The sequence below is a fragment of the Panthera uncia genome, assembly GCF_023721935.1.
Source record: "Panthera uncia isolate 11264 chromosome C1 unlocalized genomic scaffold, Puncia_PCG_1.0 HiC_scaffold_4, whole genome shotgun sequence".
NCBI lineage: Eukaryota > Metazoa > Chordata > Mammalia > Carnivora > Felidae > Panthera > Panthera uncia.
Window position 1 is genome coordinate 77,977,879 of NW_026057585.1, and position 25,758 is coordinate 78,003,636.

Here is a 25,758-nt window from a genome sequence, read left to right on the forward strand (position 1 = left end):
TGACTGACTTTGGGTCTGGCTAACGTGGCCTTGGGTGAGCTCTCATCTGTTGGCTTCTCTGAGATCTATCGCCTTGTTGACTTGGTTCATATTTCTGTCCAGAAAGCTCTTTGTCATCTTTGTCATCCCTCCCCTAACCTGTAAATGTCATGCTCATCTGTCACATGACTGTTTTGGAATTTCTGTCCCTATATTAGTTATGTATCTGTCCCCTTAGCAGTCAGTGACATTGGTGAGGGCAGAGATTGTGTCTTATTCCTCTGTGCATATGGATTGAGACCACTGTTTGCCAGGCCCTCTGCCAGATACCAGTTACATACGGTGAGCCAGACAGACTCTGCTGCTCTGGAGCTTCTATGAGACAGACATGAAATATGCAAACTCCCAGATATACAGCATGTGATAATGAAAGGTCTTTGTAAAGAAGAACACTTGAACTGAGACCCAAGGGACGAGTACGAGTTAGCCACATTAGGACTCTGTGAAAGCGCATTCCAGGCAAAGGAGCAAAGTCGGTAAAGGGCCAGCTGCTGGAAGCAGCAGAGGGCATTTGAGGAAATAGAGGAAGGTGACATACTGGACATGGTGAGCACGGGGCCAGTGGCACGAGGCTGCACAGGTGAGCAGGGACCTAGCTGTGGGCTCCTTCTGAGAGTAGTGGGCAGCCACAGGCAGCTTTTTAAGGAGGTGAATGATCTGATTTGGTTTACATTTTATTTTATTTTATTTTTTTTAATTTTTTTTTTTCAACTTTTATTTATTTTTGGGACAGAGAGAGACAGAGCATGAACGGGGGAGGGGCAGAGAGAGAGGGAGACACAGAATCAGAAACAGGCTCCAGGCTCCGAGCCATCAGCCCAGAGCCTGACGCGGGGCTCGAACTCACGGACCGCGAGATCGTGACCTGGCTGAAGTCGGACGCTTAACCGACTGCGCCACCCAGGCGCCCCTGGTTTACATTTTAAAAAGAGACAACCCTGGCTGCTATGTAGGAATCAGAGGGGCAAGAGCAGGTAAGAGAGGATTCGGTGGAATGTCCTAATGGTGGAGAGATGGTAAGCTAGGGAGAGACACGTAGATTCCAGGTACCTTTGTAGGGAAGACTTGATGCAGTTTGTGGCATGTTAGCCGAGGGGTGTGGGAGAAAAGGAGACGTGCAGGCTGGTCCTGGAGCTTCTGCTCTGAGCAGGTGTGGGTTGGGTGGTACTGGAGAGGAAATGCCGGAGAAGAGAAGTGTTTGCTTCAGGACGCTTGCGAATGGTGTTGAGGAAATGAGGCTGGAAGATTGGTGAGGACAAAAGTGCAGAAGGTTTTGAAAATCAGCCAGAGTTAAGCATTAATTCTGATGGTGACAGGAAGTGTCATCTTGAAAGTGCTGGCTTAGGAAAATTAGTCTCTAATGACACCTGTAATTGACTGAAGGGGAGATATCCCATGTGGAGGCCAGCAAGGAGACTTTTGCAGTGGTCCGAGAGGGAGGTGACAATGACTCAACCAACATGGGGTCAACAGGATGGAGGACGGGAAAGGTCAGGGCTGACTTCTGACCTGAGGGACAGAGAATGATTCTGTAGACACAATTAAGACATCAGTGCAGTGCCGGCTGGGGTAAGAAAAGATGAATTCAGTTGAACCCATTAGAACAGTTGGACTACAAGTGTCAGTGTAAGAATCTTCTAGATGCTGGTGAGTGCCAAAACAAAAGTGGATCACATCCCTTCTGGGGAAAATGTTGAGGGACCAAAGAGTCCAGAGCTGAGGAGCCCATGAAGGGCCGTCAGTGAGGGAAGAGGTGCACTGTTAGGGAGCGGTCAGCAGTATTAGCTGTTGCAGACAGGGATAAGAATTGTCTATGAAGATGACACTGGGGAAGTTTCTGGTCACCTAAAGAGCTAGAGTAGAATGGTGAATGGTAGCAGAAGTGAAAATGTAGGTTGTTCCAGCAGTAAGTATGCAGTGAGGAAATGGAAGCCCTAAATATTGAAAAAAGTCCTTTAGAAGTGAAGCAGGGTGAGGCAGAAGACAGAGGTAAGGCTCCTGAGGAGAGAGGGAATGGGGCTCAAGAAAGGAGAGGGTGGGGGACACAGGGCTGGGTGATAGCACCAGGAAGTGCTGCGTTGAAGAGGCAAAATGGGCAGGAGGCAGACATCCAGTGAAGGGGGGGGCAGCAAGGGAGAGCCCAGTTGCATTTGGGTCACCAGGAGGAGAAAGAGGAGAGTCAGGAGGCCCTTCTCTGTGGGCAGTGTGTAGCTGAGGGACAGATGAGAGCCCCCTTGCTCTTGGTCTTCTGGCTCTGGCCAGCAGATCAGTTGTGGACTCAGCAGATTAGTGGGTGCACCGCAGAGCAGAGCCACTAGCAGGTGGGGGAGAAGGGGATTCAAGCCTGTCAACGTAAGGCACGGAAGTTGATAGGTTGAAGTGTGGATTTAACAGGCCCCTTGCAAAGAAAGGTAATGCACGTGGAAGCGCGCTGACAGAAACCCTGTTTGCTGGGAACCAGGCTGAGCTCTGATGAGGGCTGCCTGGGGAGCCGGTGCACCCGCCTGGGTGAGCTCCCAAGGCAAGCCTCAGGAGACCTGCTTTCCGTTCAGCGACTGTGGTTTTGGGTTTGTTTTTGCTATTCTATTGATTTTCCAAAGCTTTCTTTTGAAGCATATTAGATTGAACCATACGAAATTAATAGTGTGTGACTTTTTTGAACCCATAAAAATGGTAGTTTTTTGTGGTTCAGCCCAACGGACAGCTGGATGGGTTTCCTGCAAGTGAACGTGCCCATATAATCAGCTCCCTTTCTTTCCCGTCATCGCCTTCCTCCTGCCAACGTACTTCTGATGTTTTAGTTTATATAAAGGGAATCACTGTATTTGGCCCTTTCCATTCACCATTACACTTATGACTTCCCGATGTGCTGTCAGGCAGAGCAGTAGTTTGTCCCATTTCCTGCTGTGTAATTTCCACTGTATTAATACATCTGGCAGGTGTACTGTTGACAGGCAGGCAGTTGAATTCTTTCCAGTTGTGGCTGTTCTGAGGAGTGTGGCTGCAGAAGCTCCTGTCCAGGCCCATCTTGTACTGTTTAGTGGGTGAGATCGCTCAGTTCTCCAGGCAGAGCAGGAGTGAGTGTGGGAAGGCCCTGGGTGAGTGCTGTCTGGTGTGGTGCCGGGTGCATGTCTCCCCCTCCCGCTCTTGTCCTCTGTAGCTGTGGAGGAAGGAGGGCTTTGGGGAAGAAGGGAAGCTTCATGTGGGCATGGGAGGGAAGGCTTCACAGGCACAGAGGGGAAGGGGTTGAGCCTCCCCTGGGCTTCGTTCTTATGTTGGCCCACTGTTCCCGCCACACTGGAGAAGCCTGGGACACTGGTATCAGCTTTCCTGGCCAAGAAGGGACAGAATGGCTGAGAAGCATCTCAGGACATTACTTCAGTGTTTTGGGGGATCTGGGTGGGACCAGGGGGAAGGGAGAGTGACTATTGGATATGGGGTTTCAAACATACCTCACCTGTCTGGTCACCTTTTTCAAAAAGGAGGTAGGTCAGCTCCAGGGTGGGTGGTGTGGGGCCCAGAACACTACCACGTGGGGTTTTCTGTTGGCACTTCCCACGCCTCATCCTGTGGCTTTTTGCTTTTTCGGTGTGGTTTCTGCAGCCACAGGGATAGGTAGTGAAGGTGACTGCAATGGCTTGCAGAATCTCAGGCATCCTTTCTGAACTTAGGTGCTTCTTATGGGTCCTTGTTTGTGTGTTCTGATGCGCTGATGGCCTGGGACTGTCTCTGGGAGTCCCTGGTACTCCAGTCAGGCTCTCTGCTTCTAGCACCCACGTGGTGGAACCAGAGCAAGCATCTGTGGGGAGCGAGGTTGCGTACTCACTCGATGTTGGGAACTCGGGCAAGCCCTTTACCATCCATGCTGAGCCGGGGTATGGTGAAAAGTTTGTCCTCTAGAGCTGAGTTCTCATTTGTCGTGCTTTCCTGCCTCCTGTGGGAGCTCCATCCTGTTCATAAAGGGAGGTGATAAAACATTGCACATTTCAACAAGAGGAGAATGGGTCATTAGGTGGCACTGTTAACCAAAGCTAATAGATACTGGAGACAAGGAATCCACATTGCAACCCAGTTCTGTTATTTCCCCTGTCCCTCTGTTCCTCTTCAGGCTGGGAGAAGGGTACAGGGTGTGGCTCAGGCTGAGGAAGGTTTTGTGCTCCTGAGCCTGGATTCTCCTCTCTCTCTCACAGGCATCAAACAGAAAGGCCCAATGCTGAGCAGCAGCCTGATGCGCTCTGAGTCGGAGCTGGACAGTGATGATGCCATCTTCACGTGGCCAGATCGAGAGAAGGGCAAACTCCTGCATGGTCAGAATGGCTCCGTGCCCAACGGGCAGACCCCACTTAAGGCCAGGAGCCCACGAGAGGAGATCTTGTAGCTACTTGGTCTGTTTCCTCAGGGTAGGGGTGGGCAGTGCGAGTCCAGAGCATTGCCAGGCTGGTTCTCATACCTCCCATGTCCGTGGGCAGCTCTTCTCCCAGCGTCTGCTGGTCATTCCACCCTAATACCCTCAACCAGAGCTGCTGGCACCTGAATCCAGAGACTCTCTCCGGGAACCCTGAATGAAGCTGTGAACGAAGAGGTTTCCTCTTTAAAACCCTTCTGGTAGGCCCCCCCCGCCCCCGCCAAATGTCCTCACCTCAGGGCCTCCTTTTTCACAAACCCCTCCTCTGCTCCAAGGGCTGTCCAGCCAGCTCCCAGCTGCCTCTCCAGTTCCTTGTTGGCAGTGTTGCTGCTCCCAGGGCACCCGCACAGCAAGTCCTGGCTGTAGAACAAGCACCACCAGCCTCCTGCTCCAAGAGCCTGCCTGTGGGCACATTCTTTGTTCTCTTCTTTGGGACAGAGCCGTTATCTTTTCGCTAGGTCCAGAGAAAGTGGAACCCCCTGTCCTCACCACTGATGCCCGTGTCCAGCCTGAGATTAGGGGAGGACTGGCTGTTTCAGGAATGGAGGCGCCCCTCTGGCTGCTGGGCCATCTGTCAGACAGCTGGGCTGGCCACAGACCCTTTCCTTCCTCCTGACCTGCTGCTTCAGGGCTCAGGCCCCCATGCCCTGCCCGCAGGCGACAGTCAGTCACACGCTGACTGGAATGTGATGGCATGAGCGCATGTGTGTGACTGCCCCATGGCGGTCTCCTCTGTGTCTGTCTTGTGTGTCCCTTGCATGTGTGTGTGTGTGTGTGTGTGTGTGTGTGTCAGAATGTGCGCATATCAACTCCTCATAGGGCTCTCGGCTACTTGTGAGGCTACCTGGACAGACTTTTAGCTCCTTGGAGCAGAGACTTTCTGAATCCCTCTGGCCCTGTCACTGGTTCCTCAGCCATGGTCATCCTGGGTGTTGGGGATTGGGAGCTTTGGGGGAGTGACTTTTTGAAAAGAAACTTAGTTTACACTACTGCACTACTGTCTGTTGTGAGATGATTAAACATGCTATTTAATTGTATGTGTGCCTGCTGGGTGTGCTGCTTTGTGCTACACTGCTGACCTGTACCATGGGTCCAGCCACCTATGCATCCCTGGGACGCGATAGCCTCCAGTAAGGAAGTTGTGGGCCTTGGCATCAGTGTGTGTGGCTGATGGTGCTGAGATTCTGCCTCAGCCGCTGCCTGGCCACTGGTGGAGGGGTGCAGGCTCCCGGCCTCTGCTGGCCAGCTGCTCCCCCCTGGCTTTCAGGGAGGGGGTTTTCTGTCCTCTTCTCCAACCTTCTGTTAACACAAAAATGATTCATTCCTCCACCTTCACCCCGCCCTCTGAACCAAGCAGGGGATTCAGAGTGTCCTAACGCCCAGGGTGTGGACTTTAGATTTCTGGGCCCCTGTGCTTCCCTTTTGGATTTTCAAAGCAATAGGGGGCCTCATGCCCCAGAACACAGTGCAGTATTCATGGAGCAGCTTGCACAGCACGTAGGGTAGGAGGAGGGCTGGTGTACAGTCTCTCTCCCAGGAAGGGGAGGGGAGAGGACAATGGAGCTCATACTCTACCCAAGGCCCTGCGCACAAAAACCCCCTGGGCATGAGAATTGGCTCCGTTTTCACAGATACAGAAACTGAGGCATAGCAAGAAATAACTCGGTCCACATACAATAAATGACAGAATTAGAACTCGGGCCTCGCAGAAGTCTGTGGGGGACCGACTGTGGACTTTCTGATGGAGGTCTGGCACAGGAGGATGTACCTTTCTACTAAGTTCCCAGGAGACACTACGCTGCAGGTCCGGGGGCACACCGTGAGCACTACTGGTCTGGAAGTGTGTATCTAGTGCAACGTTCAAGAGGAGCGGCAGCTGTCCCATCCTGAAGGTTGGAGGTAATCACAGAAGCAAAAGCTTGAATCGCTTCAGGCCAAGGATACAGGTTTCCTCAGGGCTGCAGGTCAGGCTACACAGGAGGAGAAGGTGGGCAGGTGACCAGGATTTGATCACTTACTGGCCTTCTGGACTTGTCCTGTTTTGGGGTGTGGGGCTCATTTCTACATCTTACCTCAGCCACAGCTCACTGAAGGATATGCTTTTATCTCCGAGATGATGAATTTTTCATCCCCTACTCTTCCCACTGAAAAAAGGACAAAACCCAGAAACCAATGCTGCTGTCCTGTTAGGCATATTTCCAGTTGAGTACAGGAAATATTCAGCATTACCAAAGCACCAGTGTCCCCTTACTCATCGTCTTGTCTCTACTCCTTAGCACAGTGGCTGATACGCACTTCCGAGCGTGCCTGTGGTGAGCACAGTCTAAAAGGGTGATCCATCCTAGAGATGTGGGGGATGTGGCTTCTCAAAGGAAAATGTCAGCTGAACAAGGGAAAAGATGGCAGATCTTGTCACTGCTGAACTGAGCTGACACTCCAGGGAAACATGGCCTACTGAGTTCCCAGAGGTATTAGGAGAATAAAGAGAAGGGGTTAAAATATGAACAACAAAATAAGGTGGGGGTGGGGGTGGGGGGGGGTCAAATGATGACTGAAATTAAAGTAAGCTAAGGTCCTGGATTTAAGTCAAGTATTCATGTTATAAATATTGAGGACACCATTAACAATTGGTAACTGGCATATGTAACATCTGCACCAGACAAGGGATGAAAAAAATACTTCAATCAGTGAAACCATACAGGAATGAAGGGGGAGAAAGCAGTTTTTTAAAAATGTGACCACTTAATGGGCAAAAGTTGTCAGATTAGACATTAAAACCACCACTGCCGTCACCACCACCACCACTTCCAAACTGAAGTTAACAGATTGGATATGTTTGTAAAACTGTGTGAGAGAGACACGTAAAATACAACATTGAAACACTGAAAAAGAAAACAGTAAAGATATAGTAGGGGCTTTGGTCCTTATTAAGATGATAAAGTGGCATAGGCTACTGGCTCCCCTCCCCCCAAAATAATACACCTTAGGAGATGGCATAAATCTGAGGAGCCACCACCAAACCCAGCAACAAACCACCCCCAAATCCTGTAAGTATGCCTAGGAGACTGAAGGTCATCATAAACTGGGAGGTAGGCCATAAGTGAGAAGTCTACCCTTTGCTGCACATGGAATAATCAGTCAATTCACTCGTGTCAGCGGGACACTGTCAGGGCAGGGCCGTAAGCTCTGCTGAGATGAAAAGGGCTTGGCTGGGCTGCTCTTGAGATTAAAAAACCCTTCCCTCTCCAACGCCCCAAGACTGGTAGATGACAACTAGGAAGTTGCTGCTGCTTCCTAAGGATCTGAGGCAACTACTGGTAAAGCAGTTAACAGAGCCTTTGAGGTGTCTGGAGGTTATTACCTTCCCCTTCTTAATCTCACTGGGATGGACAGCATAGAGCCTGGCCTTAGCCTTTCATCAATAAATGTTACTAGACAGGAGCTGGTGCTCTGAAGAAACATGAGCTCCTTGGCCAAAATAACCAGATGCTGCCTGGGGTGTACAACCCTCAGCCCCAAAGACAGCAAACTAAATACACACATTAGTCAAGAACTAAAAATAAAGCAAAATCAATGTACAGGGAAACATTAGCAGTGTGAAACAGGAACAGGAAGTACAGGGAAATACCCAGGATGAAAAATAATAATGAATGGGATAAAGTGACAGATACAGGTCAAAACAAATCAGCATCCTGAGGATCTTTACCACCAGAAAGCAGGAAAGGAAAAAGACACACAGCAGTCCAGGGGCAGAACAGAAGTGCCGACATGTGAGTAACTGGGAGTCCTAGAAGGAAAGGGAAGAAGTAGAAAAGGAAATATTTGATGTAGTAAGACCAGAATTAAAGATCAAAGAACTCATGGATAAGTAGGGGAAACGTACTGAAACCAGAAACACTGTAGCAAGACAGCGAGAGATGGTTTTAAAGACCATCTAAGAAAAGCAAAAATTCTGAAAGCTCCCAGAAGAGAAATAGTAGATCGATTACAAAGGGAGAAGAATCAGACTGACATCAGGTTTCTTAACAGTATCCTTATGTGAGAGACAAAGAATCACATTTCCAAAATGCTGAAGAAAAAGAACTTTGAGCTCAAAATTTATATCAAGAAAAACTCATTTGAGAATGTAATAAAAGATATTCTCGGCTGGGACACCTGGGTGGCTCAGTTGGTTAAGCGTCCGGCTTCAGCTCAGGTCATGGTCTCACGGTTTGTGAGTTCGAGTCCCACATCAGGCTCTGTGGACAGTTCAGAGCCTGGAGCCTGCTTCGGATTCTGTGTCTCCCTCCTTCTCTGCCCCTCCCCTGCTCACGTGCTCGCTCTCTCTCAAAAATAAACATTTAAAGAAAAAAAAAATATTCTCAGAGCACATGGCTAGCTCAGTTGGTGGAGCATGTGACTCTTGATCTTGGGGTTGTTGAGGCTGAGCCCCACGTTGGGGGTAGAGTTTACTTTACAAAAATTCTCAGGAATGTAAACCTTCAAAATTATTTTCACAAAAGATCCATTTAAAAAATATTCTTGGAAGTGGTCAAATACAAAAAATAAATTTAGACATGAGAAGAGATACAGGAAGTAGTGGCGAACAAATAAAATATTCTGGCAAAGTTTGTAATCTGAAACAGCTAGGGCCAATGGAAAACAAAATGAAGTGTATCAACAATACAAAACCAAAATTCCAAAGAATACCAACATGGTATGGTTAGGAAGACCAAGAACATAAGAGTATAATGTCTTATCAGGAAGACTTAGATGGCAGTTAAACCAACTGGGGTAAACAAATGATTACTATTGAGTAAAATTGAAAAAAAAAACAAAACTGGAATGTATTACCACTTTTTATTTTTTAGTAACCTCTACACCCAACACGTGGGGCTTGAACTCACAACCCGACATCAAGAGTCGCATGCTCCCTCAACAAAGCCAGCCAGGTGCCCGTGGCATGTATTATTACTTTTAAGCAGGTAGAAGAAAAATTTCCATTGCTACTCAATGGAAAGCAAGAGGGAAAAAATACAGTAAGTAGAAACTGAAATAATAGCAGAACTAGCTTGGCTGGGAAGATGACAGAGTAGGAGGACTCTAAGCTTACCTTGTCTCACAGATACATAATACATCAACATAAATAACCCAGAAAACGATCTGCAGATTGGCAGAACAAATTCCACTAAAGGTAGAGAAGAGACCACACCTGAAGAAGGTAGGAAGGGTCAAGATGTGGTCCACAGTGGGAACGGAGCCGGTGGTATGAAGGGCAAAAAACAGACTTTCACACCTGGGAGCCCATGAACAGGGAAGATGTATACCACATAATACCTGCCTTTGAAAGAAAGAGTGGCAGAATTTTGTGAGTAACAACTCACAAACCAGCTGGATTTAAAGCCTGGAATTTTTAAATTCTGCAGGCTCAGCTCTAGGAGAACCTGGAGGGCATTAGGAAGCAGAATTCACCCCCCTAACTCCCGTCCCCAAGAAACCACACAGCCAGTGCAGATACAGCAAGGAATCGGCAGTTTGAAAAGCACCAGGGGCAGCTGAGAGATGAATAATTTGCTCATCCTAGAGCATGACCTGGAAAGACAGGGACAACCAGGAAGATGGCTCTAGGAACAAAGGAGCTGACAGGTACCATTTCCCTACTCCACCCCCAAGTATAAAAAACCCAAACAGCAGGGTTCTGGCTCTGACACTTGTTACCTAAATCGCCTGCACCAACACCCTCCACCCCTCCTCACTTCTGTGGACTCATCCTTCCCACTCACCCGCCTTAAGTCGTGGAGTTGTGGGCCGCACCCCAAAAGGTCAACACATCTCTTGACTCATGTTTTGCGGGACCTCAGTTCTGGAGGTGGCAGTTGAGGCGGGGGGGGGGAAGGTCAGGTCTCACTTCCCAAGCAGACCACTACACACATTGTTAAAATGTGTTCCATCTCTACTGGGGACCAAACACTGCCCACAATAGGCAAAGAAAGCCTCTGCAGACAGCTGGACTGAAGAAAGAAGAGGCTAAGACAAAACCACAGAGAAGATACAACACACATAGAAGACACTCCTTGAAGTGCCAGGCCCTGGGGAACAGGGGACATGGCACTGCAGGGCACTGAAGGACCTCTTCTTCATAAGGCTATTCTTGTTAAAAGGAAGAGAAGTAGCTGACTTTCCTAACAGAAACAGACACAGAAAGTTAGACAAAATGTGGAGACAGAAAAATATGCCCCAAATGATAGAATAGGACCAAACCACAGCAAGAGACCTAAGCAAAATGGATGTAAGTAATATGCCTGATGGAGAATTTAAAGTAATGATCATAAAGATACTCATTTAACAAGAGTGAATGACATCAATGAAACCCTTAACACAGAGATAAAAAAGAACCATGCAGGGGGCACCTGGGTGGCTCAGTCGGTTAACCATCTGACTTTAGTTCAGGTCATGATCTCACGGTCTGTGGGTTCGAGCCCCGCGTCGGGCTCTGTGCTGACAGCTCAGAGCCTGGAGCCTGCTTCGGAATCTGTGTCTCCCTCCCTCTCTGCCCCTCCCCTGCTCATGCTCTGTCTCTCAAAAAATAAACGTTAAAAAAAAAAAAGAACCATGCAGAGATCAAGAACACAATAAATGAAACTTAAAATACACTTGATGGAATAAATAGCAGGATAGATGAAGCAGAGGAATGAATTAACCACCTGGAAAACAGAGTAATGGAAAGTAACCAAGCTGAACAAAGGAAATAAAATTATGCAAATTGAAAACAGTCTAAGGGAATTCAGTGATACCATCAAGTGTAGTAACATTCACATTATAGGGATCTCAGAAGAAGACAGAGAAAAGGGGGCAGAAATTTTATTTGAAAAAGTAATAGCTGAAAACATCCCTAATCTGAGGAAGGAAACATCCAGATCCAGGAGGCACAGAGATTCCCCCCCCCCCCAATTCAACCTAAGGAGGTCCACACCAAGAAACATAGTAATTAAAAATAGAAAAAAAATAAGTTCTAAAGAAATTTTCAAAGCAGCAAAAGAAGGCAGTTACATACAAGGGAAACCACAGAAGACACTCAGCAGATCTTTCAGAAAAAACTTTGCAGGCCAGAAGGGAGTGTTATAACATATTCAAAGTTCTGAAAGGGAAAAATCTGCAGCCAATAATACTCTATCCAGCAAGGTTATCATTCAAAATAGAAGGAGAGAGAAAGAGTTTCTCAGACAAACAAAAACTAAAGGGGACTCTGAGTGCAAAGGAAATACCCCGAGGGACAGTATGAAAAGTAAAAAAAATCAGAAAAACAGTAAAAAAAAGTATTTCTGTAAAAATCACTCAAGGGATTCATAAAAAGATGTAAAATATAGCAACATATACATAAAAAACGGGGAGGAGAGGAATAAAGACTAGGTTCAAACCTAAGTGACCATCAACTTAATACAGATTGTTTTACGCAGAAGATGTTTTATACAAACCTAATGGTAACCGCAAAAAAATCAGTAATAGATATGCAAAGAATCAAGAGAAAGAAATCCAAATGTATCATTAGAGAAAGCCAACAAACCAAGACAGAAAGAGAAGGTTCAGAAAAAATCTCTAGAAACAACCACAAAACAAGTGACAAAATGGCAATAAATACATATCAATAATTACTGATTATAAATGGACTAAATGCTTCAATCAAAAGACACAGGGTAGGGGTGCCTGGGTGGCTCCGTTAGTTGAGCAACTGACTTCGGCTCAGGTCATGATCTCATGGCTCATGAGTTCAAGCCCTGCATCAGGTTCTGTGCTGACAGCTCAGAGCTTGGAGCCTGCTTTGAATTCTGTGTGTCTCCATCTGTCTCTGCCCCTTCCCTGCTTGTTGTTTCTGTCTCTCCCTTAAAAATAAATGAACATTAAAAAAATTTTTTTAAAGACACAGGGTAACAGAGTGGATCAAGAAATGAGACCCATCTATATGCTGCCTACAAGACACTCATTTCCAACTGAAAGACATCTACAGATTGAAAGTGAGAAGACGGGAGAAATATTTATCATACAAATGGATGTCAAAAGAAAGCTGAAGTAGCAGTATTTATATTGGACAAAACAGACTTTAAAACAAAGACTGTGGAGCACCTGGGTGGTTCAGTAGGTTAGACTCTTGATTTCAGCTCAGGTCATGACCTCATGGTTTGTGAGTTTGATTTCCATACTGGACTCTGCTGACAGTGTGGAGCCTGCCTGGGATTCTCGCTCCCTCTTTCTCTGCTCCTCCCGTGTGCTCTCTCACAAAATAAACAAACAAAGACTGTAACAAGAGACAAACAAGGACACTATATAACAATAAAGGAGACAATCCAACAGGATATAATAATTGTAAATATTTATGTACCCAACATGGGAGAACCCACATACATGAAAGAGTTAATAACAAACATAAAGGAAATAATTGATAGTAATAATATTAGGGGACTTTACCACCAAACCTACATTGATGGACACATCATCCAAACAGAAAATCAACTTAGAATAAATGGATAAATTCCTAGAAACATATAACCAACCAAAACTGAACAGCAGGAAGAAACAGAAATTTTGAATAGATCAATTACCAGCAGCAAAATTGAATCAGTAATCAAAACACTCCCCGAAACAAAAGTCCAGGACCATATGGCTTCAGAGGCAAATTCTAGCAAACACATAAAGAAGAGTTAATACCTATTCTTCTCAAATTATTCCAAAAAAATAGAAGAGGAAAGAAAACAGACAAATTCATTCTCTGAGGCCAGTATCACCGATACCAAAACCAGATGAAGACACCACAAAAAGAGAACTATAGGCCAAACTATCTCATGAATATAAATGCAAAACTCAACAAAATATTAGCAAACTGAATCCAATAACACATGAAAAACAAAACACACCACAATCCGGTGGGATTTATTCCCAGAATCAAGGGTGTTTCAATATTTGCAAATCAATCAACATAACTTTATCAGTAAAAACTCTGATTTCAACACCTGCAGAAAAAGCATTCAACAAAGTATAACATCCATTCATGATTAAAACAACCTCTGCAAAATATGTCTAGAGGGAACATACTTCAACATAATAAAAGCCTTTGTATGAAAAACACACAGCCAACATTATACTCAATGGTGACATACTGAGAGGTTTTCTCCTAAGGTCAGGAACAAGAGAAAGATATCCACTTTTATTAAACAGTAATGGATGTCCCAGCCATAGCAATTCAACAACATAAAAAAATAAAAGGCATCTAAATTGGTAAGGAAGAAGTAAAACTATATTTGCAGATGACAAGATACTATATATAGAAAAACCTAAAGACTCCAACAAAAAACTAATCATGAAGCAGCAAAAGGAGAAATTAAGAAAGCTATCCCATTTAAAAAAAATCTTTTTTAATGTTTATTTATATTTGAGACAAAGACAGTGTGTGAGCAGAGGAGGGGCAGAGAGACAGAGACAGAATCCGAAGTAGGTTCCAGGCTCCGAGCTGTCAGCACAGGGTCTGATGTGGGGGCTCGAACTCACAAGCCATGATGATCATGACCCTGAGTCGAAGTCAGAGGCTTAACTGACTGAGCCACCCAGGTGCCCCAAAACCATCCCATTTTCTTTTTTTTATTTTTTTATTTAAAAAAAAAATTTTTTTTTTTAACATTTATTTATTTTTGGGACAGAGAGAGACAGAGCATGAACGGGGGAGGGGCAGAGAGAGAGGGAGACACAGAATCAGAAGCAGGCTCCAGGCTCTGAGCCATCAGCCCAGAGCCTGACGCGGGGCTTGAACTCACGGGCCGTGAGATCGTGACCTGAGCTGAAGTCGGTCGCTCAACCGACTGAGCCACCCAGGTGCCCCAAAACCATCCCATTTTCAACTGCACCAGAAACGATATAGTATCTTAGAATAAACTTAACCAAAGAGGGGAAAGGCCTGTACTCTGAAAACTATAAAATACTGATGAAAGAAATTTAAGACGACACAAAGAAATGGAAAGAAATTCCATGTTCATGGAATGGAAGAACAGATATTGTTAAAATTTCTACACTACTCAAAGCTATCTACAGATTTAATGTGATCCATATAAAAAATACCAACAGCATTTTTCACAGAACTAGAAGAAACAGTACTAAAATTTGTATGGAACCATGATATCTCAAATAGCCAAAGCAATGTTGAAAAGAAAAAGAAAGACAAAACTGTCGGTATCACAATTCCAGATTTCAAGTTATATTACAAAGTGGTACTAATTAAAACAGTATTGTACTGATTAAAAATAATATCAATTGAGTAGAAACACATATCAGTATCAATCAATATCAATATCAATCAATATCAATCATATCAATTGAGTAGAAACACATATCTACACATATCAATTGAGTAGAAACCCCAGAAATGAATCCACAATTATATAGTGAATTCATCCTCGACAAATGAAGAATGAATATTCAATGAGAAAGACAGTCTCTTCAACAAATGGTGTTAGGAAAACTAGACAGAAACATGCAAAAGAATGAAACTGGACCACTTTTATCATACACAAAAATACCCAAAAATGGATCAAAGACCTAAATGTGAGATCTGAAACCATAAAAATCCTTGAACAGAGCACAGGTAGTAATTTCTCTGACACTGTCTGTAGCAACATTTTTCTAGATATATGTCTCCTGAGGCAAGGGAAATAAAAACAAAAATTATTAGGATTACATAAAAAGTTTGTGCACAGAGAAGTAAACAAAACTAAAAGGTAACCTACTAAGTGGGAAAAGACATTTGCAAATGATGTATGCAATAAAGGGTTAGTATCCAAAATCTATAAACAATTGACACAACAACACCCCAAACACAAATAATCCAATTAAAACCTGGGCAGAAGACACGAACAGACATTTCTTCAAAAAAGACATACAAGTGGCCAACAGACACCTGAAAAGATGCTCAATACCATTCAACATCAGAGAAATGCAAATCAAAACTATAATAAGGTATCACCTCACACCTGTTAGAATGGTTAAAATCAAAAACACAAGAAACAACAAGTGTTGGATGTAGAGAAAAAGGAACCCTCGTGCACTGCACTGTTGGTAGGAATGCAAACTGGGCAGCCAGTGTGGAAAACAGTATGGAGGTTCCTCAAATTAAAAATACAACTACCCTACAATCCCGTGATAGCACTACTGGGTATTTATCTAAAAAATACAAAAGCACTAATTCCAAGGGATGCACATACTCCTATGCTTATTACAGTATTTACAATAGCCAAACTACAGAAGCAGCCCAAGTGTCCACTAATAGAAGAATAGAGTATTATTCAGCCATAAAAAGGAATAAAATCTTGCCATTGGCAACAACATGGATAGATGCAGAGAGTATAATGCTAAGCAAAGTAAGTCAAAGAAAGACAAATATCATATGATCTGATATGTGGAATTTAAGAAACAAGCAAAGGAAATAAAGAGACAAATCAAGAAACAGACTCTCGACTATAGAGAACAAACTGATGGTTATCAGAGGTGAGGTTGGTGGGGGATGAGTGAAATATGGGATGAGGATTCAAGAGTACACTTATCATGATGAAAGGAAAAGCAACATCAGAAGTAAGCTCTAAAAGCAGTAGTTAAAATGAGTATAACCATCTTAAACTTAACTGAAGACAGACTCCCACCCCTCTTTGCCATCTTCACCTGCTCCCCCTGCAGACACATTAGCATTTGAGAAAGTAAACGTATGGAGTAATTGGTGTGCCTGGAGCCCAGGTACAATGGTGAGGGGTGCCACCATGAAGCAGCCCTACTGCAGAGCAAATGAGGTGGTGACTGGCTGGAATGGTAAGGAGACTGATTACATTGTACAAATAAGTGATTCGGAAATTAAGTACATATACTGAGAATAATGGGAACCAGATTTTTCACTGTTCTGTAAAAGGATTTATGAATATTTAAAGGGAAAAGGCTAGAAAGAACCCCAATGTTTTGAATTGAAATTGGAAGAATTGGTAAGAACTCACAGGCTAAACAGGTAGATGGATAGTTGTACATAGTTATATGTATTTGTTTATGGATTGACTGATTCATAGGAAAAGAAAATTTTCCTTAGTAGCAATGAGCACCAAGTGCTAAGGCATTAGGTTCCACTACTGATTCCAAGATTATGGCAGGGAAGTACACAATCATCTTGGAACATCTTGTTTTGACTAAGTAAATGCTGAAAAAATGATGGGGACATATCAGAAGGACATAGGAGCCAGCCAGAAGAGGCTTCCACTGGTTAAATCTATTTTAAAACAAATAAAGAGAGCATCTGATTATAACCTAATGAAAAAAATAGGAATCCATGAGTCTATACTGATATGAACAAGAGAGTAAAAAAGACGACTACAAATTCTTTATAAAATATCTAACAACATGGGGCAAAAATGATGGGAAAATACTACCAAGCAAACATTAACTAAAGGAAAGTTAGGGGACCAATATTTACAGTGACAGAATTCAACGCAAAAAAGAAGCGTTAGGTATTATATACTGATAAGAAAGAGAAATTAATCAAGAAAAATGGATATTAGAGTACCTTTTCAAAAACAGCCTGAAAACTGACAAAATTTCAGGCAAGGAAAGGGAGGGTGGATAACGCTTGGGTTAAAAACAGAAATGAGAAAACACCTACAAACAGACTAATGATAAAATCATGTCCGAAGGTGGGAACACCACTAAAGAACTAAGAAGGAAAAATTGATTTGAAATCATTTTCATGAAATCATTTTTAGCAATAAGAATGATTAATAATGAAGAAATCATTCAACAATTTAAAGAATGAACTAAAAAACAAAAAGAATAGTAATAAAACCAGAAATAAGTAGAAAAGACAAGTCTGACAAAAAAAAAAAAAAAGGTTCTTTGAAAAGACCCTTAGATAGCAAATACAGAATGGAAGAAGGGAAAAATTACAAACCATGTTAATAAAGCTGAACATATAGATGAAACTTATGAAAATTACAGAGAACTAGAAAATTGCAGAGAAAACATAAGATATAAAAATCCAAATTGACATCAAAAATTTGAATAGAATAGTGATTAAGTGAATTAAAATGGCAAAGACCTCCCCTTTGAGGGATAAAAAAAATTAGTAAGAATAGTAATTTTTACAGTTTGAGTATACTTTCAATAACAGAAATTTTCTATACATTCCACACAATGGAAAAGGAATAAAACTTGCTCACTCTTTTTGAGTCTAGTCTAACGGTGATTCCAAAGTCAGTTGACAATTCAAGAAAAAAAAAAAAAGTATTTCACCGTGAGTACAAATACAAAAATAAAATACTAGTTTCCCAAACCCAAAGGTATGTACATATTTTTAAACTAATTAAGGGTTTATCCAAGGAATGCAAAACCACTGGTCATGAGAAAAATCAATGTGTTTCATAACATTAATAAAGGCAAAAAAAATGACTATCACAATAAATGTCAAAAAAAGCATTTGACAAGTTCAACACTTCTTTATAATTGAAAGAAAAATTCATGGCAAACTAGGAATAAAAAGGAATGTCCTTGGTAAGGGTTATATATCTAATCCAATAGTATATATATAAAATACATGAACAATTAAGATTTCATTAAGGAATGCAAGGATGGTTTGATATCAGAAAAATCCAACGTATTTCACTAAGGATACAAATTATATGATTATATAAACACAAAAAATGCATTTGATAACAATCTTTTATTTAATGGATGGAGGGGAGATTTTTTAGTAAAAGCTATCAAAACCTTCTTAACTTGATCTTTAAGATTGCTTTCCAGAATGGATATACAGTTGACCCTCAAAAAAACATGGGTTTGAACTACACAGGTCCACATATACATGGATTTTTTGGTAGTACAGGGCTGTAAATGTATTTTCTCTTCCTCATGATCCTCTTAATAACATTTTCTTTTTTCTACCTTACTTTATTGTAACACAGCATATAATACATAAAACATGCAAAATATGTGTTTAATCAACTTTTTATATTAACAGTAAGGCTTTTTATATCAACAGTAGGCTACTAGTAGTGAAGTTTCTGGAGAGTTAAAACTTATACTTGGATTTCCAACTTGGATTTCCAACTGTGCAGAGATAATTGCCCTAATCCCTGCATCATTCAAGGGTCAAGTGTACAGTTCATTTATTCTTGCAATATGTAAGGGTTTTTAAATCCCAACAACAGTACCCTTGGCATTATCCATTTTTCCAATTTGTCCAGTCTCAAGGACATGAATTGATAGGTCTGAAGAGAAACTCCATGATTACTAATGAGTCTGAACATTTCTTCATATACTTGTTACCCTTTAGGTTTTTCTTCTATGAAATATTTGTTATTCTTTGTTCAGATTTCTTTACAATTCAGCACTCTGGGGTATACTCTAAATATATGTCATTGGGTAGTTTTGTGTATACGGATTCCTGCTTTTTGAAGGTTTGTTAGGCCACTTTATTTTTACAAAAGACTTACATTAGCACGTGTTTTTGCTAACCGAAAGATATCAGAAGAGGATTTGCACTCTTACAAAAAAAGGCACAATGCGAAAACAGTGTTGAGTTTATTTTACAGCTAGCCCTTATAGAGGCAGTGAGCATCCCAAGGAATGAGAGTGGCCTGCCAAGCTCCTTTCCCAGGAGCACACTCAGTGGCTCAGCATCAACCATCTAAGTCTCCATAGCTTTGGATGTGTCTGTGAGCATCGGTGCTTTATCTTGATTTATTTTCTGTATCTGTTAGCAAGATGTACCCTGAAATGTCAGGACAACCTAAGAGAGGTTATTTTGGGGTCTGGGAGTATTAACAAATTTTCCATTACAAATTAATGGTAATTGCTTCTCCATTCTACACCATTTTGGTTTACTAAAGGTTTCATAGGAACACTTACTTTCAGATAGAGGGAAAACCTGTATCTTCCCTAAGCCTGTTATTTGTCATCTTTTATTGACAAACATCTTTAATTTTGATATAGAATTAATATCTAAGTTTTCTCCATATAGTTTCTGCTTTGGAGTTTATATAAGAAGCTCTTTCTGTCCCCCAGATCACATTATTCTCCATATTTCTATTAATTTTATAATATTACCTTTCACATTTAAGACCTTTAATCCATTGAGAGACCATCTTTGGACATGATCCAAGTTAGGTATCCCGTTTTTCTCCATGTAAAAAGCCAGTTTGCCAACACCACCTACTAAAACAAACACAGGATATTTGTATATTACTTAATTACTAAATACTTTACAGCTTTCACTGCTACTGTGAATAGTATCTTTTCCTTTTAATCATATTATCTAACTGGCTGCTGCTCTAGTGTTTTTTGTAATACACACATGCACCTGAACCTCTGAAAATACGACTTAAAAATAATGAGTTTCAGGGATGCCCTAGCTGGCTCAGTTGGTGAAGCATCCAACTCTCGATCTCAGGGTCATGAGTTCAAGCCTCGTTTTGGATGTAGAGATAACCTTATAAATGAGATAAAATAAAAATGAGTTTTATTTCTCTTCCCAATACTGATATTCTCTTTTTCTTTCCTTATAGTCTAAACCAGAATTTCTAGTTCTATGTTAAGCAGTAACAGGACACTGGGCATAGTCTTAGTTAGGATATCAGTTTGGTTACTTTACTAGAGACCAAATAACAATGACTGAATAAGATGGAAGGTATCTTATTTCTTTTTAAATGTTTATTTATTTTGAGAAAGTGTGCATGTAAGTGGGGGAGGGGCAGAGAGAGGGAGAGAGAAAATCCCAAGCAGGCTCTGTGCCGTCAGCGCAGAGCCTGACACAGGGCTCAACCTCACCAACAGTGAGATCATGACCTGAGCCGAAACCAAGAATCTAAGGCTTAACCGACTGAGCCACCCAGGTGACCCAAAAGGTTTCTTTCTTATGTGAAGGACTGAGCTAGCAGGCAGTTCAGGAGACACGTGGCTCTGCCTTATGAAGTTTAATGTGCTTTTGATATTCTGCCCTTTCCCACATAGATGAAACAAGTTTGCCATGAGCACACACACATTCTGGCCCATGGAAAAGAGGCAATTACAAGACGAAGGCAAGCCCTTTCCTTTTAAGGATGTGGCCTGCTAGTTGTAAACTACTGTTTCTATCCCACTGGTCAAAACTCAGTCCCATGTTCCAGTTGCGAGGTAGCCTGGAAAATACTGTCTCTTACCAATGAAACTACTGCCTAGCTAAAATGTGAGGGAACAGGGTTTCTGCTACTGAAGGAAGAAGTGGGGAGACGTATACTGTACAGCTGTCTTGCTCCCAAGTGATGCTATATAACCATTATCAAGTAAACGAAATTTCATTAGGAGTTTCTCTAATTGAAAAAAGGTATATACCACATATATCTTCTTTGCAATGTAGTAAGTATATCAATGGATTTTTGTGATGTTGATTACTATTCGTATGCATATAGGCACATGAGTGAAGAACTTATGACTGTACATAGTATTTAGTTATAACAAGTATTTGACTCAAATCATACAGGGAATTCTGTTTTGCAGAATCTGAAGCACCGAAATAGTGAAAATTCAGGCTGCAGGAAGGGGATTAACATCAATTTTAAATGTTGTTATACATGCCTAGTAATCTGCATGTTATAATAAGAAATCCATAACATCTGAAAGCCTACCATGAGCCAAACTTATAAAAGAGTTATTATTTTTCCCACTTTATAAGTAAACTGAGGCACACAAAAGTAATTTACTTAAAGCTATATAACCAGTAAGTGAAAAGACTAGGCTCCAAAGCCTCAGCTCTTCCTACTCTGTTAACAATGCCTCTCAGTGATTATTTTTTTCAACAGTGGTAACACATAGGAAGAACTGGGGGAATCAGTGCTTAATTCTTCCCTAAAATTTCAACTCTGTACCATAGGGAACCTTTTGATCTGCATGTAAAATTAAATTCTAATTTCTAGTAGAAAACTGGGATTAATATACAGAAATTCATTTTACTGTAGACTTTTTTGAAAACTCCTGTTTTATAAAATTAGGGATGCCAAAAGGCAGCAGATAGAAACAGTCCGTATGGAATTTGAAGGTGTTTGTACAATACCAAGGCGGAGCAAGAATCTAAGGAAAATGCAAGTTAGTCTGACATTTCCAAGATAAATATATATACATATATATAAATATATATATACATATATATAAATATATATATATTAATATATATATATTTAAGAATGAGTACATATTCTTTATTCCAGTCTCTCAAGTTCAATCACTCAAGGTAAAGTGATGCAAGCAAGCTTTGTAAATCTCAAAAAAGTTTGCCTGAAATGAAATATATATGTGAAATCTGGGATTACTGGCTATCAGGGCTTTGCATATAGTTAACTAAAAACAGGCACAAGTCTTTTGATGGAAAAAGACAACAAGTGAAAAGACTTTGCAATGAAACAGTCTGTTTACTGGACTTAAGTAAACACCAAATAATTTATTTCCTGAAAACTGCTCTTTCTTTATAATATACCATCTGTTGGCTCATACCAATAAGGCTAAACAGAAAAAAATATTTAAAATCCGTTCAAGACAAAGAAAAGGAATAACTCACCCATCAAATACAAATATACTATTTTATTCTAAGGGAATATTTCTGTGGTTTCTGCAAGGGGAAAACCCAAAGTGGTTAAAAAACAAAAAAGAACGGAAAGGATAATTTAGATGTTTCTCTCGTTTGTTTGATGTTTTCTCCCCTGGAAATAAAAATGCAATTTTACATAATTTTAATAAAATTTTAAAAAGCAAATAGTCTGACACACATATCAACAGCTACGCTTATGAAGAATGACCAATAATTAATCAAAATTTTCTTTTACGAATTTAGGATCTGGACAACTCTGCGGACTAACATGCAATTGAAGTCCTGATACAGTCATTTACCTGGGTATTGGCTGTTCTCAGTTAAAAGATACAGATTTCTTTTTCTCTCTGGTGTTTTATAACAATGTATCTACTATGCCAACAATATTTGTTCTTGATACAACTACAGAAGGGGAAATGTTAGTGTTTATACAAACCATAAAATTTGTATAGTGGGGGCTATTACACCTGATGTTTCTGGATAGTTTATTGGCAGACTTATCAGACAATCCAGTTGTTTTTCCTCCATATCAAACAAGATCTGGAAGTAAGAAGTTTTCCCGTCAGAAATGACAAACACAGATGGAATTAATCATACAGAATTGGGGCAGATTTACTTCTTTCACACAGTTCCTGGTAACCAAAATGAAATTTGTTACAGGCAGAGGGACAGAACCATCAAGTACACAACGCCAAAAGGCCTACTTTTAAATTTTTATTTTACTTAAATGACTTCCATTTATTTTAAAAAACCAAAAACACCTGCTACCCCCATCTAAAAAAATGGGACTGATTGAGAAGTTTTCCAAGGTTAAAATTTCTAAGAGGGTTTTTGGACTCTTCTCATTTCTATTACAGGGTCAAATTAACCTCAGCTAAAGAAATTCTGTGACTGGCCAACATCAGAAAAGCTTTGAGTCAAAATTTGGGGGGGAAGAAACTGCGAATGGAGATGAGGGAGATGGACTGATATGCCAAACACACCTATGACTTGCAGTCCTCATAGAACTAGTAAAACAGCTAGAGTTTGGAATAATGCTAGAAGCCCTGCTGTGGATATGCAAGACAGTCCATGTCTTTGGATCCTGACCCCAGAATCCCTATTTTCAAGTTTCTTAGGACAACAAGGTCATCTTCCAAATGCTTTATAGGAACGTACTAGGACCTTTTCTACCATAATTCTGTTAACTAAGTAATACTGTGTCTTTGTGGAATCATCCACAGGTTTGCCCGAGTGAGAGAGACTTTTCTTTTTGAAATGACAAGGGCCTCCAGAAACTGGTGCAAAAGACAAATAAGAAGATTTGGGAAATAGGAAGATAAAACAATGGGAGAAAAGCTGCCATTTGGGGATAAAATGAAAACAAAAGGAGAACCCCCATTTCTGTGTACCACAGCTCATGCTATGAGACAGCAGCAATAAAGGCTGACACCCAGAGAAGTGGGCATTTTAGTGGGTTTTCTACAAACATTTCAAGACACTTGGGGTCTAATGGGCTCCACAGATTTTCTGTGTGCATAATCAGTTTGTGGAGTATCAGCCCCTTTACCTCAATTTACCCACAGCCAGACCCACAGCTAAGAAGGCTAGACCCAGAAAGTGAAAGGGACATATTACTGTGTGAACAGCAGTGAAGGCCTTTTTCCCTGATGTGAGGGGCCTATGGCAAAAGCACCAGAGGCTTCTATCCTTCACAGAATTGGCTTGGCAGTGAAAATCAAAATCAAGACCACTTCACTCTCTACCTTTTAAAAAAAAAGTTGAGTATTTTTATTGGGTCTTCAAGTCTGGGTCCCACGGTCCTCATCTGATGTCACTCTTAGCTCTGCACTGACTTCTCCCCTGACGTGCACATAGGGCTTGCCTAAGTAGCCTACTGCAGCCAAGGTCTTACTCCAAAGCTACCTCTCTAAGGTCTAAGGTTACTATGGTAGAGTTTTATACAACAGTTTTCCTTAAAAATATTCCACAATTTGTTATTCCCAAACAAAATAAGATTATGCACCACTCAGAGAAATTGGTTAGTCATTCTGAAGATGTCTAAGAACTATATCACTGCCAAAGAACAACATTTCTTGGTTCATATTCTTTCCTTCAATTTTCATTTGTACATCCACACTGTGGTTCACGAGTCATCTGTTTTTCATTATCTTGTAATCAAGTCAAGAGGACTTGTACTTGTATATCGTTTTCCAAAGCTGGATGCATTCACAGTTTGGTGCATACCCACGTGTATGAAAATAGGAACACCACGTCCACTTTAATCTGATAACTCAACATCAGAGTCTTCTGATTTGGCTTTGGCAAGTTCTTCGTGTACCTCCCTCACCATGAGAATACGTGTTAACATGGTGTCCAGGGTCCCAGGGTCTATTGGGAATGTGGAGTACCACATGGGGCTGTTCGGAACACAGGAGCGCTCAGGTTGCAGGTAAAACACGTCATTCCTCTGCTTCACACTTTCAGAACTATCCACAGGGGATAAAACAGAAAGAAAGAAAGAAAGAAAGAAACTAAGAAAATTGGGGATCAGAAAGTACAGGAAATACGTAACTACTCTTTAATATAGTGACTCTCACCTTTTTCCCTACTGTGACTAATGTCCTAGATAAGCAATGTACCCACTGAGATAAATCAGTTTACAGGCATCTTCCCCCCAGGTGCAACCGGTAACTGCACATTTTTTTTCTCCTACGCTCACTGGAGGTGAGTGTAATGTTAACAGAAGACAGAGTGTAAATCGTTCACAAATTGAAAGATTTAAAACATTATTAGGAGTAACAAAAAATTCAACTCACATGTAACACTATGGCTGAGAACCACATATCCTCAGTGCCCAGTATCCTGGAATGACCCCCAAGAGCACTCAATACACATTACCATGGGGCAAACCCAAGCCACTGTATCTCTTTGAGAAAAAAGTGCTTTTGTGTGGATCTTATAACTCTAAAGTCTTAAAGTTTCTGAAAGAAAAAGACCTCAAACATATAAATTCCTTAAAAATAAATTGTTTTTCCATTTATAGGTTTAGGAGTACTTCTCTAAATTTTTCTATATAAACAGTAAAATCACAACAGTTTCATTATCACATAAAGGCTGAGCAACAGTTGTAAAGATCAAACTACAGCTGTGATTCTTGATTTTGAAGAGCTTTTCAGGAAAAAAAAAAAAATCAAGATAAAGCAATGTGTTTTGGGGTCCAAAATCAGGCAGATATGAGAATAGGGAAAAAAAGGAAATTAAAAGGACATCCTTATCTAAATTCATAAGATGGCTACTTTTCTGATATTCAAGCATCTGAAATCGGACCATGCTAACTACTGTTTGAAGTGTGCTGGATCTAGTCCATAGGAAGACTGCTTACCATTTTGACAGGTAAAACTCATAAAGTCGGACTGGGCATCTTAGTGGATTGTCAGTATTCTCTGCCATCTCCACACCCACTGGGACCTCGTCATCTTCATTTCGTTTCCTCTTGCCAATAGCCAGTTTATCTTGAGATGGGAAATAATTATCAAAAGATCAGAAAAATCTTTACTCCCATGCTCAAGACATCCACTGAGCTTTGTCTCCAGTCAGAACTGTCACTCCCTTTCTCCTCCCTTTCACTTAGTCATTCAACAAGCATGACCTATGCAGGTGCTGGAGAGTAATGTAAGTACTAGGTAATAGCACTGAACAAAACAAAGTCCCTGTTCTATAAAATTTA

The 25,758-nt window shown here is 41.4% G+C and overlaps 2 protein-coding genes across 9 annotated transcripts in view; one reads left to right on the forward strand and one right to left on the reverse strand.

The window, feature by feature from the left end:
* Positions 1–13,241, forward strand: part of KIAA0319L (KIAA0319 like) — a 104,210-nt gene extending 90,969 nt beyond the window's left edge. For both annotated transcript variants that reach the window (XM_049618731.1, XM_049618730.1), the window contains exon 21: positions 4,230–13,241. In XM_049618731.1, the coding sequence (XP_049474688.1) occupies positions 4,230–4,417 (188 nt within the window). In that variant the 3' untranslated portion in view covers positions 4,418–13,241. The remainder of the gene's footprint in view (positions 1–4,229) is intronic.
* Positions 13,242–21,882: 8,641 nt separating this feature from the next.
* Positions 21,883–25,758, reverse strand: part of ZMYM4 (zinc finger MYM-type containing 4) — a 145,359-nt gene continuing 141,483 nt past the window's right edge. For all 7 annotated transcript variants that reach the window (XM_049618724.1, XM_049618720.1, XM_049618719.1 and 4 more), the window contains 2 exons: positions 25,414–25,543; positions 21,883–24,517 (listed from right to left, as the gene is read on the reverse strand). In XM_049618724.1, the coding sequence (XP_049474681.1) occupies positions 24,310–24,517; positions 25,414–25,543 (338 nt within the window). In that variant the 3' untranslated portion in view covers positions 21,883–24,309. The remainder of the gene's footprint in view (positions 24,518–25,413; positions 25,544–25,758) is intronic.